The 17,272-nt window shown below is 34.1% G+C and overlaps 1 protein-coding gene across 1 annotated transcript; it reads left to right on the plus strand.

The window, feature by feature from the left end:
- Nucleotides 1-1,727: 1,727 nt before the first annotated feature.
- On the plus strand, nt 1,728-11,196 carry LOC105322327 (adipolin). Its single transcript, XM_011420971.4, has 8 exons — nt 1,728-2,400; nt 7,389-7,517; nt 7,713-7,824; nt 8,089-8,129; nt 8,452-8,616; nt 8,709-8,908; nt 9,831-9,909; nt 10,772-11,196. The coding sequence occupies exons 1-8, from the start codon at nt 2,263-2,265 to the stop codon at nt 10,868-10,870; spliced, it is 963 nt and encodes a 320-aa protein (XP_011419273.3). The 5' UTR covers nt 1,728-2,262; the 3' UTR covers nt 10,871-11,196.
- The last annotated feature ends 6,076 nt before the right edge of the window (nt 11,197-17,272 follow it).

A 17,272-nucleotide genomic window follows, 5' to 3' on the forward strand; every position in this document is an offset into this window, starting at 1 on the left:
AACCCCGTAACAGTGAAATAAGGGCTGTTTAAAACAATTATTTTACTTTTCCTTTTGATTTTACGATACAATCTAGAGAAAAGGGGACTATCAACAATTTTCCAGTAAACAGTGCACATCAATTGCAAGATTTTTTTTTAAAAGACAAAAGGCCCGTGGGCCACATTGCTCACATGAACAACAGTTCTTATATCTTTTTCGAAATTCATGAAAATGAAACTCTTCTAAGATATTGTAAAACTAACAAAAGTTCTTAAATTCCAAGATTTAACAATACATAAAAACAGTATTAAAAAAGAAGCCTACTCGTTTGACATCATATCCAAGATCTAAGTTGCATTAATTAACTGAATATTCCCAGTATTTGTCCGGGGTTCACAGTTATAACAATTTCTAATTGTACTTCATATACATTTGGTATAAATATTGGTATATCTGGTGCAGTTCTTCTTGGGAAGATTTTAACAGACATAAACCATATTTTCACTGTTTCCTGATTATCTTCCTTTTAATACGGGTTCATACTTTATTTCAACAATTTCAAATTCCCTTGACATACCAATGTTTTGTAACAAGTTTGAATTTTGGCCCAGGGATTCTAGAGCAGAATTAAAAAGTTCACAGACGGGTGACGAACAAAGTGTGATAAGGAAACCTCACTTGAACCTTCGGTTCAGGTGAACTAATAAATGGGAAAGTTAACCTTGCTTATTCTCCATCTTCGCTAGCCAAGGGTTCTAGAGCGGAGCGGATCGTAAACCCTTGGCTTGTGCATTTTTTTCTGCAATAATCGCAACTTCGATGGCCCGTATGTACATCCAAAGAAAGCATTTTTAATTGCTTACATTAACACCTTTCTAAATCTCTTGATTATCCATAAAAAGTTACTATAAATGAATTGATCGTTAATTTGTATTAGTACATTTCATAGGAATAAGGGCCAATTCTTCCAAGTATATTTTCAAATTAATGACATTATAAACAGAAATAGGAGGGAAAATATGTCTATACTTGAACACAAGTTTAACTTTCGGTCTTGTTTTTAAGAATATTTTTGTCATCTTCTTCAGAAAAACTAAATACACACAGATTATAGTAATGACGTTTTGAATTACCAGTGAGAACAAAATGGAAAGTTTAAATTTTTCAGTGATAATTACCTTACAATTAATTAAAACGTAATGTCCGTAACTTTAGCTTAATCTCAAGAACTTTTGTTACAATATTAAATCATAATTTTTTGGTGATCGGTTCAATTAAAAATATATACAATTAGGTCTATTTGTTTTATTTTTAATTGGCTGCAAAATCATGTGAATTACCGAATAAAAAGTACATATATTCGTATACGTGCTTCAGTTCAGGTGATATTGTTTCGTTGGACTTTAACAAAAAAAAAATACATGTCTGTATTGTCTGGAATTTGAAAGCGATTAATTTGTCAAAAACATATCTTATTATTTCAACATGTTATTTCAGAAATGACACACCCTGTCAAAATCCCGGTATTACGGTCCCATTAAGATTTCTAAAAGGCGCGAAAAGGACTTTCCTTATTTTTTCAATACAAAGGTAAGCATCGAGATAAAAGAAAATAATAGTGGTGGTTCTAAGTTCTTATGTCTTTGCATCTCTGTTTTAACTGTTAACTCTAGGCCTAATCCCCCCATTGATGTTTGAGCGCGTTTATTTGATTTTCACGTGGTCCGGAGTGTTTATTTAAAAGGATACACCGTACAGTAAGTAACCGCTAAGGCCGCTTTGCAAACACCCAGGCATTTGTCGTAAAGCACTTGTATTCCACTATAAACCTGATTGGCTTTCTTAGGCAGTGCTTATCAAAGCGAGAAGCTTTTTTTTTTCTTTCAAATTATACTCGCGGTCCGATCGTATTTTGCGTCAACGCGACAAGCGACTTCGCTCGTTGAAGTCTGTTAGCAGTAATGTTTTATCATATACTCCAACAATTTAAAAATATCAAGAATTCAATCTTCCTTGCAATGGATATAATAAAAAAGCATTAATTGAATTTCGCTTCAATTCCAAGTGTAAGTGTGCGTAAACACTTCATAAAGTCTCTCCCATTCGATAAGCCGTGATGTATTTTTACGTGCTATAAATTTTGAATACCTGCAATTGTACCTGAAGACAGAGTTTAATTTTTTGTGCTACCTTTCTGGATTGGATCGTTAAGTGTTTGATTGAATTCGGGACCACAAGAACGATTTCTGTGTGAATTAAATAATTATTATCATTGTTATTATGGAAGTATTGCGACTTGCTAGCATAATGGTGCTGGTCATCGTTCTTTTGCAACTTTTAACCATAGAGGATACAATTGCCTTTAAAGACCTTATGACCGATCCAGATACATTTTCCAACCTTGAGACCAACGAAGAGGTAAGACGTTAGTTTCTCTGATTCATAAATTTATACCTTAAATAAAAAGAAAAACTTGTAAAGGGCGAGTTGTATATTTTAAGGTGGAAAAAGCTTCAATGAAGATGTTTGTTATTATCTATACTACTAGTATATGCCATGAATGGGCGAAAGGAGAACTTACTGAAATTACACGCTTTGCAATGAAACTAAACGCCACCGATTTGATAAATATCAGCTTGTCGCGGGAAATTGTCTGTGTCGGAGACTAGAAACGCTGGGTTTGTACCCCTGTTTTATTGGGCAATGACAAGTCAGGCACACGCCTTGTTACAAGCAAGTACAAAGGAATCCGAGTCGGGTGCTCAATAACAAGATCGGGGTAGTGCTGGGGATAGCGCCAACGAAAGTACCAATTTATATGCAACAAATTGAGTAGCCTTAGCTTTAGAAAAAAGGCGAAATCTTAATGTCAGGATTTTAAAAGAAGAGATCAACGGTGTATTTCGGTGATTGATGAAACACAGACATTTTGTCTACACGCTTTTTTTTGTATTCTTTTGGATTTTTTCACGGGGTTGCATTTGAGAAATTTAATTGTCTAGAAACGTTTTCATTAATAAACCATTTCATCTTCGTTGACGACTTTTTTGTGGTGCAAAAAATATTTTCGTTTTCTTCCAATTTGATCTTATGGAAATTCAAATGTAGAAAAAATAATTATATATTTTGAATTTCTTTCAAAAATATTTCAATAAAGAGGTCGAGGTGACATTTTTATTCATTTCTGAACACCGTCTCGGAAAAGTTTAAGTAAAAACTTCAAAGATATTATGGAAATAACAACCTTATCTGCCAACGGCATCTCTGATTTTTAACTTTTCGCGTTATTCAGATAACATCAAGATTGAACATACCATTAAACACACTAACTATCTTATATATTATATAAATGACCAAATTTCCGTCAATAAATTCTAACAAACAATTGCAGAGTTAATGCTTGACAAAAGAATTGCGATAACAACTCTTAAAGGAAATGATATTACACGAAAAAAAAAATCATAAAAATTCGCCACTGCGGTGCATGTAAAAGTATATTTGTCAGACGACGAAATTAACTCGTAGTTAAGACCGACCCCAAAAATAAATCTTGGCAGAGATAAAAACGTATTAAAACACAAAACATCTCCAAATTCCCCGATCGGTTAAGCTTGGGATCCGCTATTTCTTCATCCCAGCGTAAATAAATGCACGGAAGTCATAATCGGTATCTCTTGCCTCTTCCGTGGGTTGTCAGATCGAGTATCTATGATAGATTGAGAACACTTCACGGTTCGTTGATTCGCCAGCCTCCCGAGGGAGATACAGATTGATAATAACAGGCATTCATTGATCTCCCACCACTTTCTCTCTATACATAGAAATCCCACCAACACTTATAAACATAGAACCCCGGGTCTCATCTCTATTTTCTCTATGTGCCTACAATAATAACGGGAGAACGTTGTCGCCTCTCTCCCAAAAATCCATTGAGTAAAATACCTCAAACAACGCTTTCAAGATTAATTGTGTTTTAAAATTCAAAGAGAATGTACGAAAGAAACGAAGAATGCTAATGCAAAATAGGTAACTAACATTGGCACCCAAATACCCCGGCGAATCGACGCATTTAAAATAGTTTTGATCAAAGCTGTCAGCGAAAGCATTTCTGTTAATTTATGTCGTTTCGATAAAAATTTATTTGTTTTTTTTTAAACTTCAGCACGTACATTGTACGTTCCCTGAATGTAATGACCGTGAAAGTATTCCATTCATCTGGTGTAAAATTGGGGCTCGCCCTACAACATGTGTTGTCTGATACATTTCTGTTACATGGTCCATATAGAGTTCTTTTCAGGACTTAGGACATAGTTTTGATTGATTGTATATGGACTCTAAATGGTTTTCTGGCCTCTAAATTTGAAGATATTTTTTTTAGATATCATATCGATTTTGGATTCAAAACTAAAACTAACCTAGACGTGTCATTTTTGCAAATTTTAAGATTATTACTAACAATTCTTTCGGAACAGGTAGCGAATAAACCTTGTTTACAGGACTTTTTTCAACTTTCAGATTAATCCACTTTAAAAAGTTATTCAAGTTATTTCGCCAAATCTGTTTTATTGCTGTTCAGCGTAGAATCAATTTTATATCATGCCAAAAGTCAAATGCTCACACCTATGTGATTTACGAACTAAAAAAAAATTCACTTCTTCGGAACATTATCAGTTTGTATGTCCCAATTTGCAACATTTCGTAGATAAAGTACATTGCGGTTGTTTTTGTGAAAGTCGCCATATTTGAAATATTTGACCTTGACCTCTGACCTTTACAAGATCAAATAATGGAGAAATTAAAGACCGTTTAATATTTCTTCCAGATAGATGCATATCAGGAGAGATATTGTAGATTAAAACCACGAGGAATTTAAACTACAATGATTGAGTTCGTTTTGCATGTCAATAATCGTTCAAGCTAGAAATATACTTTCTATTTATCTTTTTTAAAGAACTGTTTTTCTTATAGTGTGGGCGACGTGTTGAACACAATAAAAAAAGAAATAAGAAGCTCGACCAATTCTGCATTGTTCCAAGTTAAATAAAGACTTTTTTCTTTAAAAAAAAAACATGTTCAAATATAAGGCATTAGTAGCAAACTAATCTAGTGTCAATAATCTGTGAATACGAGTCATGTAAATTAAGATGGCGAAATGTGATTTAGACAATAGATAGAAATACAAGATACACAGAGGTCAAATGACTTGAATACATTTACTCAGATTGAACAAAGTCTGTGAACGCTTAATTCGGTGTTTGGGTCGTCTGCGAGTCGCAGAGGAACAATGGCAGGGGACCGCCTAGGATAGAATGTCCTGCTATCATTAGATCGTCACAACACACTGTATGAAATATACCTAGTCATGGCACTTCTGCAAGTTGACGCCTCGAGACTCCGCCCCGGCACGTACTCTGGTGCCGAAAATCACACTTTTGAACGACTTGTATCACTGCTTATCGTTCTAGACCATCTTCCGGTTTTAAATAAGAACGGAACTCGGCACTTCATGTGTGATTTTTCGAAGTTTTTAATAACATTATTGATATATTTTGATATAGATATGGCACAAAAGGTTGGAAAAAAGCTTACGCTGATCGCGATTCCTACTTTTGAAACGATTAAAAGGTCATTTACACATGATATTATGTATATTAGTCATTTAGTTAAATATTTTTGTCACTTTTCACAATGCAGAAACGCTTGAAAATTTTTATTACACTTCGGAATAATTGGTAATTTCAATTTAAATTATCTTTTATTAACATTTTTGCAAACAACAGTTAACAAAGGACAATCAATTTCAAATAAAGCAGACCTCATATTCAATTTTGAAAATCTAATCAATTGATCGGAACTCGTGTGTACGTTAATTCTTTATTTTTTCCCTTTTAAAAAAAAGTATGTGAATGTCATAAGTTTGGCTTTTCTGGGAAAAACTCTTTTAAATAGAAGGGATTCATTGTTGCACAATCAGAGTATTTGAAATGTAAACAACATTTACTGTCGTACAATAATGATGTTTGATTCGTCAACAACTTTAAAGCTGACTATAACAACATTTTCAAGTGTTTTTGTAATGTTGCCACCCACCATACGGCAAAGGCTAATTGTATTTTCATTGACCGTTTCAATATGTACACCTCTGTTTTCTAGACACTGTGTCTGGGCTCTTAATTCTTGGCGAGTTTTGAGTCTTTGTTAAGAAGACAGTTCAAATCAGCCATACAAATGGATTCAATTACAATTAGGCTTATAAACTTAATAATGATCTTGATTGAAACCTGTAGCATACAGCTTACTCTGGGTTTTCATTATTTTTATTAGTTTATTATTAAATATCTTGATAAAACAATGCATGGAAGAGAGTATGAAACGCTAAAATGATAATAAAATAAATTAATTTAAAAACTAAACAAATGAGTGAGTGAATGAATGAATGATAAATGAATGAATGAATGCAAAGCCCCCACTCCTAAATACTCCAAACATTTGGAATAGCGTACTATCTAAAGACACAGGAAAATTCAACCATGGATATGTCTACAGCAAAATCCAACCTTGAAAAAAATACAGATCCTCACATAATTGTTTGATTAGAACAGTGTCAAAATACAAGATTGTAAAATTATACATAAGATGATAATCAATTTTCTAAGTAGTCACTTAAAGGGTGGAAGCAGAGCAACAGGGCCTCCTATTTAGAGGAAAGTGCTTCTCACCTTACTTGTTCCTGAAACCACTTCTACACTGACGTTTTTTAAATAAAACTTATTAAATCGAGTGTCTGACACGAAATACAATTATTAAAAAGAAATCGACTTCTGATACATTTCATATCGTGTTTATCTGATTAATTTTCATAAACATCATGTTCCTCATGAAATATTAGAGATACGTAGGTTGTCTGTTGAACCGGTCAGGTCAAGTGCTAAGTGAATTTGTTTAAGACGATCAAATGTTAAGTCAATGTTTAAAAAAGTTGGAATTTTTAATATCATTATTTTTGGCAATTTTTATCATGCAAATCGCAAGAACTAGTTTGCTGTTTGTTGTTATTAGTGTTTTTACTTTACTTTTCCTTACAAAAATATCTGCAAAGAGAGGATAGAATCTCGATAGCTTTTTTTTTGTCAATGCCTACCAAACATAAACGACAAAAATTCAAATACTGTTATGAATACATAGAATGTGACGTTCGTCAAATATCACATTGAATTTTTGAATAATATCACACTTTATTACATAAAAATTGGTTCAAATTTTCAACCTTACGAGACATTTGCCTTTTCGGAAACAACAAGCTCAAGCAGAAGATTTCATAGACATTAAATTTAGAGAGAACCATGCATGCAATGTCTTTTGAAAACATCCTGCCTTGACAAGGACACACTCATTTCTCTTTGTAGGAGCCCCGGAGTGGGGGAAGGCGTCCTGTGGACAGCAAAGACAGTTGGCTCCAGTTCATTAGGAGGGGGTCAAAAAGACCCACCAAACCAACTCCTAAAAAGCGAAAAAACAAGCGTCTTCAGAGACTGGTATGTTTCCTTCGCTGTTTCCCCCTTCCCATTATCTTTTCTCTGTTTCTCTGTGTTGCAAAACAGACCATGTATGCAGAATTTTAACAATCAGAGGCATCTGATAAGTTATCTAATAAGTTATGAATTATACATTGATATATACATTTTCAACTATTCATGTGCCATAAGTCGACTCGTCCTATCTATTTTTAGGGGTGCAAAGCTGGTCCAGCGGGACCCCAAGGCCCACCGGGACCCCCAGGTCCAAAAGGGGCAAAGGTCACGATACAGGAGCTCATGACCGAGTTTTTGGATATCGTGAAAGGTTCGTTGGATAGTGTAATGTTTTTTTTTTTCAACAGGTTCATTAACACGAATGCTATTTCGTTTCTAAAGCAGAAAAGACGATGAAAGAGAGTTTCATAAATCCTACGTATAATAATGCAATCGTATTTAAATTGATATATCGTCCATTAATTGATATATAAAATGGTTGCGTTGCCAGTTGAAAAAACATTAGAATTCTAATGTATTTTTTTAAAGTTTTGTTCCATGTCATTTTTATATACTTTGACTGTTACCTTAACAGAGGCTGCAGAAAAACAAGCAGAGAAAATGGTCATTGAGAGAGTAAGTATATGTTTAAACTCCTTAAACGGTGATTTGTTTTTTTAGAATTTATGTTTTTCCTACGGAATAAGAGTAAATGTCTCAATAATTTCCCAACAGCCTCATATTTATATAAATTGATAACAGGAAAGGGAGTTTTCATCCATTTCATAGTGAAAAAATTACTTAAGGCGAATCTTTCTCTGCTTCGATCGGGGAAGAAAGTAATTAAGACAAACTTCATCTCAGATGAGTTTAATTACAATTGACAGGTCTGATTTTGATACAAGACCATATTCTAAACAATTTAAATTAAAACTGGATTTTTCTTTGCTCGTTTCAGTGTGGGATGTGCGCTTCGGCCATGAACAATAGCGGAGCGGAAGTACCCTTCTTTGCCGCTGACGTCATGGCCCTACCGAGGATAACATCTGGATTTCATCTTCGTTTAAAAAAGAATGTCCTTGTGGATAGCAAAACATTCATAGAACTCCATTCTTTTCATCAAGTGAGCTTTAATTGTCGAATAATTTACTGTCGACATGCATTTTTCTCGGATCAATTCGTGCTGTTTATTCAGGTTTTGTTCTTATTTTCCAGCCCTTCGCCGCCGGATCATTCCAGAGAGGGAACGCTTTTAACATCCGAAATGGTCGTTTTACGGCTCCCAAAACAGGGATATACCAGTTCTCTGCCAATCTACATATTCGCTTGAAGCGGAAAGGCAGGAGATTCAAACTCAAGAAGAAAGACTCCATAAAATCCCAGATATGCATAAATTCGTTATGTAATAAATATGTGTAAGTTTTGATGCATGTGCAAGTAAATCTTTTTTGCGTCGTTAAGACTAATATTTCGAGTTTAGTATCAGCCTCTTTATGATTCTTTTGAGCCTCGTTTCTAGTTTTAAAGATGACTAACGCGTTCGTTGTTACTCTGTGGTTTTATAAATTGCTCTTGAAAAAAAAAAATTGCATCCTACAAGTTAGTCATTCTACTTTGCACAAACAAAATCTGAGATTCTCAGAGCCGTGGCACAGTCCCTTGAAGGAAGCAACATTTCGTGTTGTGAAGCCATGTGAATGTCAATATAAGGTTTGGCCAAAGCACACACAGCCCCCGCCAGAACTTCTGGCGAGGGACGTAAACCTTTGGTACAATAGGAGGGCAAACAACCCCGTAATTGTTGCCATCATTAAGTTTACTTAATCACTGACCTTACAATCAACACTCCAAAATTAAAAAGGAAAGTAAATAGGTCCCAGATAGCTCCTTTGTCAGCGATATTTACGCCTGTGGTCGCGGCAACAAAACCTATAATTATGATGGTAAATACCATGCCCTCTTCTATTTTTTCCTCCAATTATTTGACGGGGAAAATTACAACTCATGGGATGAAAGGTGCAATGGGTGCAAAATTATTACTTTCATGAATATCGAATCTTTATAAGCCATTGACCTATACAAATATGTAAATCTTACTACGTAGTACATGTAAACGGTATATTCATTCAATTGTTTTCAATTCACTGGATAATAAACAACGTTTTGGGACAGTTTAAATTTGATTTAATTTAATTCATGCGTGTTGCATTTTTGCACTGGCATTGTTCTTCTTAAACCTGTTTAAAGTGCATTCAGTGATTAAATCACTACGCACGGTATCCTATTGTAAAGAATAGAATTCTAGATGTCATTTGATCCTGATTGGTTTTGTTGCAGATCCTTGAGCCATGTCATTGGTGTAGAAAGCAATAGTAAAACATTCACCGTCAGTTTTTCTGGATTTGTGGAATTAGAGGTAAAGTCATGTTAAAAAAAGATTTTAATAAATAGCCTATTCATATACTTACACTTATTTAATAATACCAATGTATCACAGTATTCAATATCGTTGGATTTGAAGGATGCAATTATCAACAAACGAACACTAAAAGCACAGTTGTTGTTATTTCAGCTACGGTTGCATGTATCTGCACATCTTTCAATTTTAATGTATCACGGAATAAGCAAACAAAACTACTCTAAAATGGACGCAGTTTACTGTTTGATGACAAATGTAGTAGGAGAAATTGCTTACCAAAATGTAGCTTACAATTGAACAATATTTCAGTGCAACTGTTTTAGGTAATATGGAAATATACATATGTCTCTCGATAATGTAGACCTTAACTCGTCGAACAATTTCACTGTCATTTAATTGTATAGAGAACCTGTACTCCCATAATCTCTTTTGTGGAAACAGTTCTCAATATGATAATTAAAAACTGAACTGTTTAAAAACTACCTATTGAGTTATGAGAGACAGCATTCTTAATGGTCCTTTTTGCATGTATGGAAAAATTAAATACAAATTCCGTTAATTTGGGGGTTTTTTTCAGTTGTATCAAGTGCGCTCGTGCCAGAGTTAACATTTCAAAAATAAATTTTAAATATTGTTAACATTGTATGGAGGGGTCGATGTTATACTTTTTGAACTTAACCACAATTCTTTTGTATTAAAAATAAAGTGAAATGTATTGAAATCAAACCATAAAGGCCACCGTGTGAAACGTGTATTTATTGTATCAAAACAAACTCACACGTACATAAAGTTGACTTGTTAAGAACCGTTTCATAGATTTTGATCAATAATATATAATTTGTTTACTTTTCTTTTCTAGCAATCACAGTACGTTTCAGTGTACATAGACAACTCATCAAAAATGGACATTGTTGTGCTTAAAAATTCGGAGTTTACAGGAATCATGATGGGCACGTGAGCTGTGCATTCTTGTTGCGCATCTCGCTAGTTTCAGTCACGCCTCTAATGACGTAACGCCACATCACGTGACGGGTTCGCGTTGGGTTGTAGACGTTTCGAAGAAGTCTCTTGACTTATTCCGGGAATCAAAAGTTCCGGACTGAGATTGTTGATAATTCGGCGTTGTTCTTTTTCTCTTTTAATTTATTGTATAGATATTGTTTTATTTCATGAATATATGTTTTTTGCTCATTATGATATTTTAAATCTCAATTTTACTCTTATTGTAATTCATTTGTTATCAGTTTTTGTTTATTTAAAAAATAATAAAATGAACCACGTAAATGGTGTCCTGATTTTTAAGCGTAATATTACATTACGAATCTTGATCCCAGCTACACTGTCTTATATTTTGCTACAGCCAGTGACTGACTGTAGCAAAATATAAATATCCCAGAATGTGTTTACTGCAACGCAAAGGGAAATAAATCTTATGCATTTAGGGCCAATAGTCAAGAAAAAAAAGAGATTTTTCAGTGCATACATTATTGGGACGGAAGTATTCTAAATAGAATTACTAGCTTCATAAGACATTGTATCGGAAATCTTCAAACAGATCATTGATAAGTAAACGTGTCATTAATTTTTTTCCCGGTGTACCGGAAGTTCCGGGACATTGCTTGAAACAGTTGGTAGGAAAGGGAGAGCTAAAAAAAAGGATCACGGCTAAAATTGAATTATTGTATGGGAAAATATCAAACAGATTTCTCGTTGAAATGTAGTTAATTGTAATCGTTTATTGGAAAACTATCCTTTTGGTGCAATTAAGTGTTAATACTGGCTTCTTATTAATCGGAGATTCTGCTTTAGCTGAACTACAGCACCTACTATTGGTGATTAATTTTTCTATAAATAGCAAAATAGAGTTTTTATAGAATTTATTGAACTTTACGATTTTCCGCTCCTCTTTGAGCAGTAAACTGTTGTATGATTAACTTATAAATGTACAGTCATCTTTTTGTAACTATAAAGGACCATCTCTCATCCTTTAATACAGTAAGCTTATTAAAATTGTTACAAAATATAATGTAAGTTGCTAAGCTCTGATTACTTGCTCGTGTTATAAATTGAAAATTCTATTATATTCAACAGATTATAAAAAAGTGCAATAAATATAAGGGAAAACAAGTCCATTTAATATCGAATATTACCCTTAGGTGATGAATTCATTTTTTGTTGTCGAGAGTGTAGAGAGGGGTGAAAAGAAGATGCCTTGGATAGCGTAGATTTCTGTATTGTCATGAACGTATGAATTAATGTACCAATTCCCGTAAAAATAGAGAGAAACATACTCAGTTTATGTAACATTTATTTTGTATAGGTGCAATGCAGAGAGCAATGACCATAAAATAACAAAATATTAAATAACAGAAGTTTGCACAATTATTTTCCAATGTTCTTGTTTGAATTTATGATATATGTAAGTCGAATATATCATTAAATAATATGACCATTATTTTGAAATTGACCTATGTTTAAGTTGAATAAATCTTTAGAAAGAAGACCAACCCTGTTCACGATCAAGAGCCGGCGAAAGAATGAAAACGGATGCTATGATATATTTAATTCTAATTATTACCTAATCAAAGGGATTTTGTTGTTTTATTACAAATGAAATATTTGCGTCTATTTTGAACTGCCGGTCAATAGACTGCAATCTATTAGACCGCCGGTCAATAGACTGCGATCTGTTGGACCGCCGGTCAATAGACTGCGATCTATTGGACAGACAACGTATTTCAGAACGCGGGTATGTTAATGTTACATCCTTTCTCAGGGAATGTTCCTTTACATAGACGCTGTTTTTAGTACTTGGTGAAGCCAAATTCAATGTTATCAAAATGGAGTATCAAAAAATCAACAGTTTTAAAGCTTTATATAAGGTAAAAGACTATTTAAAATCTAATGGGTTGAAGACTCTCCCTTCTTTGTGTAAACTAATATTAAATTGAGATATTGAAATGCATGCAACAGGTGTTGTGGTTGTAAAAGATGAAAAAAAATCTAAGTATATTGCATAATGGCACGAAAACCATCTGCAATATGCAAATTGTAAACCAAAAAAAAAAACTAAACAAGAAGCCCATGGGCCACATCGCTCACCTGAGGAACAATAGGTATGATAAAATCAGCTTAAGTCATAATACAAACAATCTGGACAATGTACAATAATACATGTAGATCCTGTATAAATAAAATCCATTTTTCCCGCTGGATATTCTTATGTTTATAATCATTAGTCCCTTTTTTTAACAGGATGATTTTATAGTCATATCACATGTTGAGTATTGCAGTCCTCAAAAAGATCCTTTACAATTGTTTATATATGGGATATTAAGCTACATCAAACTCTAAACCTTCTTGTGAGGCCGAAGAATTGTCCTGGAGCCAAAGTCTTAACAATTATAAAGAATCATCTGGCTGATTAGTTTCTGAGAAGAAGATTTTAAAAGATTTACTCTATATATTCCTATGTAAAACTTTAACAACCCACCCCCCCCCCCCATCCCAAATGTGGCCTCACCCTACCCCTGGGGGTCATATTTTCACAACTGTGAATATACACTACCTGAGGATACTTCCACACAAGTTTCAGCTTTCCTGGAAGATTAGTTTCTGAGAAGATGTTTAAATATTTACTCTATAAATTCCTATGTAAAACTTCGACCCCCCATTGTGCGGCACCCTACCCCCAGGGATCATGATTTTCACAACTTTGAATCTACACTGCCTGAGGATGCTTCCACACGAGTTTCAGCTTTCCTGGTTGATTAGTTTCTGAGAAGAAGATTTTCAAAGCTTTACTCTATATATTCCTATGTAAAACTTCGACCCCCCATTGTGGCCCCACCCTACCCCTGGGGGTCATGATTTTCACAACTTTGAATCTACACTACCTGAGGATGCTTCCAAACAAGTGTCAGCTTTCCTGGCTGATTAGTTTCTGAGAAGAAGATTTTTAAAGATTTACTACATATTCCAATGTAAAACTTTAACACCCCCCCCCCCCATTGTGGCCCCACCCTACCCCCAGGGATCATGATTTTCACAACTTTGAATCTACACTGCCTGAGGATACTTCCACACAAGTTTCAGCTTTCCTGGCTGATTAGTTTCTGAGAAGAAGAATTTTAAAGATTTACTCTATATATTCCTATGTAAAACTTCGACCCTCCATTGTGCCCCACCCTACACCCAGGGATCATGATTTTCACAATTTTGAATCTGCACAACCTGAGGATGCTTCCACATAAGTTTCAGCTTTCCTGGCTGATTAGTTTCTGAGAAGAAGAATTTTAAAGATTTACTCTATATATAAATTCCTATGTAAAACTTCGACCCCCAATTGTGGCCCCACCCTACCCCTGGGGGTCGTGATTTTCACAACTTTGAATCTACACTACCTGAGGATGCTTCCACACAAGTGTCAGCTTTCCTGGCTGATTAGTTTCTGAGAAGAAGATTTTTAAAGATTTACTCTATATATTCCTATGTAAAACTTCGACCCCCCATTGTGGCCCCACCCAACCCTTGGGGGTCATGATTTTCACAACTTTGAATCTACACTACCTGAGGATGCTTCCACACAAGTTTCAGCTTTCCTGGCTTTCTGGTTCTTGAGAGGAAGATTTTTGAAAATTTCTCGAAATTTTTCATTAATTTCTAATTATCTCCCCTTGAAAACGAGTGTGGCCCTTAATTTTCAGAACTTTGAATCCCCCTTGCCTAAGGATGATTTGTGCCAAGTTTGGTTGAAATTGGCCCAGTAGTTCTTGAGAAGATGTTGAAAATGTGAAAAGTTTACGGACAGACAGACAGACGGACAGACGGACGACAGACAAAATGTGATCAGAATAGCTCACTTGAGCTTTCAGCTCAGGTGAGCTAAAAAGGAATTAGGTAATAAAACAATTATTTAATGCTTGAACAGTCAATAGACCATAATTTTTTTCCCTTGGTGCAGGGAACAGCTCAGTATGATCTATTGCCCTCGGCCGTTGGCCTCGGGCAATAGATCATACTGAGCTGTTCCCTGCACCTCGGGAAAAATATTCTGGTCTATTGACTGCTCAAGCATTAAATAATTGTATATTAGACTTCGAAAGCTAATATACTTGATATAACTATTAAATTTTCCTCTTAATACAAATAGGTGAATTTTCTACATACATGCATTTGTATAAGATTCAATTAGATTTTATTTAAATAAAAAATATTAATTTCTTTTTTCTGATAGAGATCATGCATTCAAATATATAAACAACGGAAAACGAAAAAATATTTTATGAAAATTATTTGATATTATGATGAAGTCTCTCAAATGATATAAAGAAATCAATGTCAAAACATATTTAAAAGAAATACAAAAAAAACATGTTTTTCTCTTCATTTTGACTACAAAGAAACACTAAATATTATAGATAGAATATTTAAAAATTAAACGAAAAGCAGTAATGTCAGCCATGGGAAAAATTAAACATATTATTTTTCATTCATTATTTTTGACAATGTATTCTATTATTAAAAAATAATTATAAATGGAAGTTTCGGGTTTATTTGCAAATGTTAAGCATTATATATAAAGTGTAGTGAAAGTTACGAGTTATTCTCAACAGGTTCGTGTTGTATCCCGAAATCTACGTTTTTATTCGCAAAGTTACGCGTTATAATACAACGTTTCGCGTTTATTCGTGAAAGTTATGCGTTTATTCGCCAAAAGTATTTTTCAAGGCTACAAATATGAGCTCAGTGAGTTTCTGTTGTATATTTTTTGTAAAGTTAAAAAATCAATCCCATTTTACTGAGAAAAGATTCACTGTATATAAATAGAAGTAAATCAATTCCATGGCGACGTTGAAGAAAACTGACCATTTAAATTTCTCCAGTGCATCTTAATCATGCATTGATAATTCTTATCAATGTTTGCTAACTATAATCGAGGTGTTCTTTATATTTTGATTTGGTGCACATGAGCAATAAATAACATTAGACTGTAAGCACTGTTTGCAGGGGTTATCGTTCTTTTTCTGCTGAAAAAGTACTATGGTAAATCAAAGTACTGAAGTACTGACGGGAGTTGATTTTATTTTAAAATCAACGATATGTTATTTTGCATGGCAAGTAAATTCCTATAAGTATTTGAATTACGCACATTTTTATAATATGAATCCTACAGGAATTTCGTGAAAATCCAATATCAATCATGTTGTGTAATATTCAAAGAATTATTCCATCGAACTACGCAATTAGTATTCGAAATATTTATGAGAAATTGTATAGATCCAAACAAAATTGAACTCTACTCTCGTTCAACTAGACTCTCAACTGTATCCGTTAATCTCCGACAAGAGAGACTATGCTTGTCGGAGATTTACGGAGACAGCCGAGCGTCTGGTTGAACGAGACTATATTGAACTCTGGCGTAGTAATACATAAAATGTAAGACTTCAAAAAATATCTAAATTGTTCGTACCATTTAAAATCTGACTATTTACAAGGTATCTATAAATGAGTTTCCTTGAAGTACAATGCTTAAGAACTCATTAAATCGAATTTATTGATTAGAACTAAATGTTGTCAGCGGTGTTGATTTGTGCTTAGGTCCAAACACTGTTTCACTTTCGGTTTGCCTGAGTAACTTCATAGGAGAGTTGATTAAAATCAACTCCCAAAAAATTGGTTTTAAGTGGTCTGCTTTGTATTTATTATACCCCCCCCCCCCCACTTCAGATCGAGGGCACGTTCGTTCCGTCCTGTCTGTAGTGTATATACACCTGTATGTTTTATGTTGACAAAAATGTTTATGTTTTGTCGTATAACGGCATTCACCTTCTATTAATTCCATTTTCAGGCACGTAGTATTCACCCCTGCAAATGTGTTTGGAATGTTTTCTTTATCGTTGCTAAGTAAAAAATAAATCCAGAGGTGCTCGAATGTAAGTTCACGAGACTACACCGATATTTGTTCAGTTCCTTGTGAAATTTCGAGCGGAAGTATGAGTGTTCGGATAATATTCTCAAAATACGTAAGTACTGGTCGTTTTTCATATCATATCCTACTTTGATTTATGTTAAAACGGGAAAAGCTTTCAAGATGTATGTCTTATTTTACCATCTAGCAGTTATTTATATTAAACGATAATATTCAGAACAGAGTTATCGTTCGTGTTCAAACACGTGTAGAGTGGTTGAAAATATAAACATTGGGTTGCTTAATAAAATCATAGCCATGTTTGATGCTTGTGGTGTGCAATACCATGTTTTGAAAATAATAATGGGTGTCTGTTTTGTATTAAAACTTAGTATATCGAGCCATTTTCAAGGAACATTCTGCATAAAATGGTATAGTTTGTTTCACTAT

The sequence above is a fragment of the Magallana gigas genome, chromosome 3, assembly GCF_963853765.1.
Source record: "Magallana gigas chromosome 3, xbMagGiga1.1, whole genome shotgun sequence".
NCBI lineage: Eukaryota > Metazoa > Mollusca > Bivalvia > Ostreida > Ostreidae > Magallana > Magallana gigas.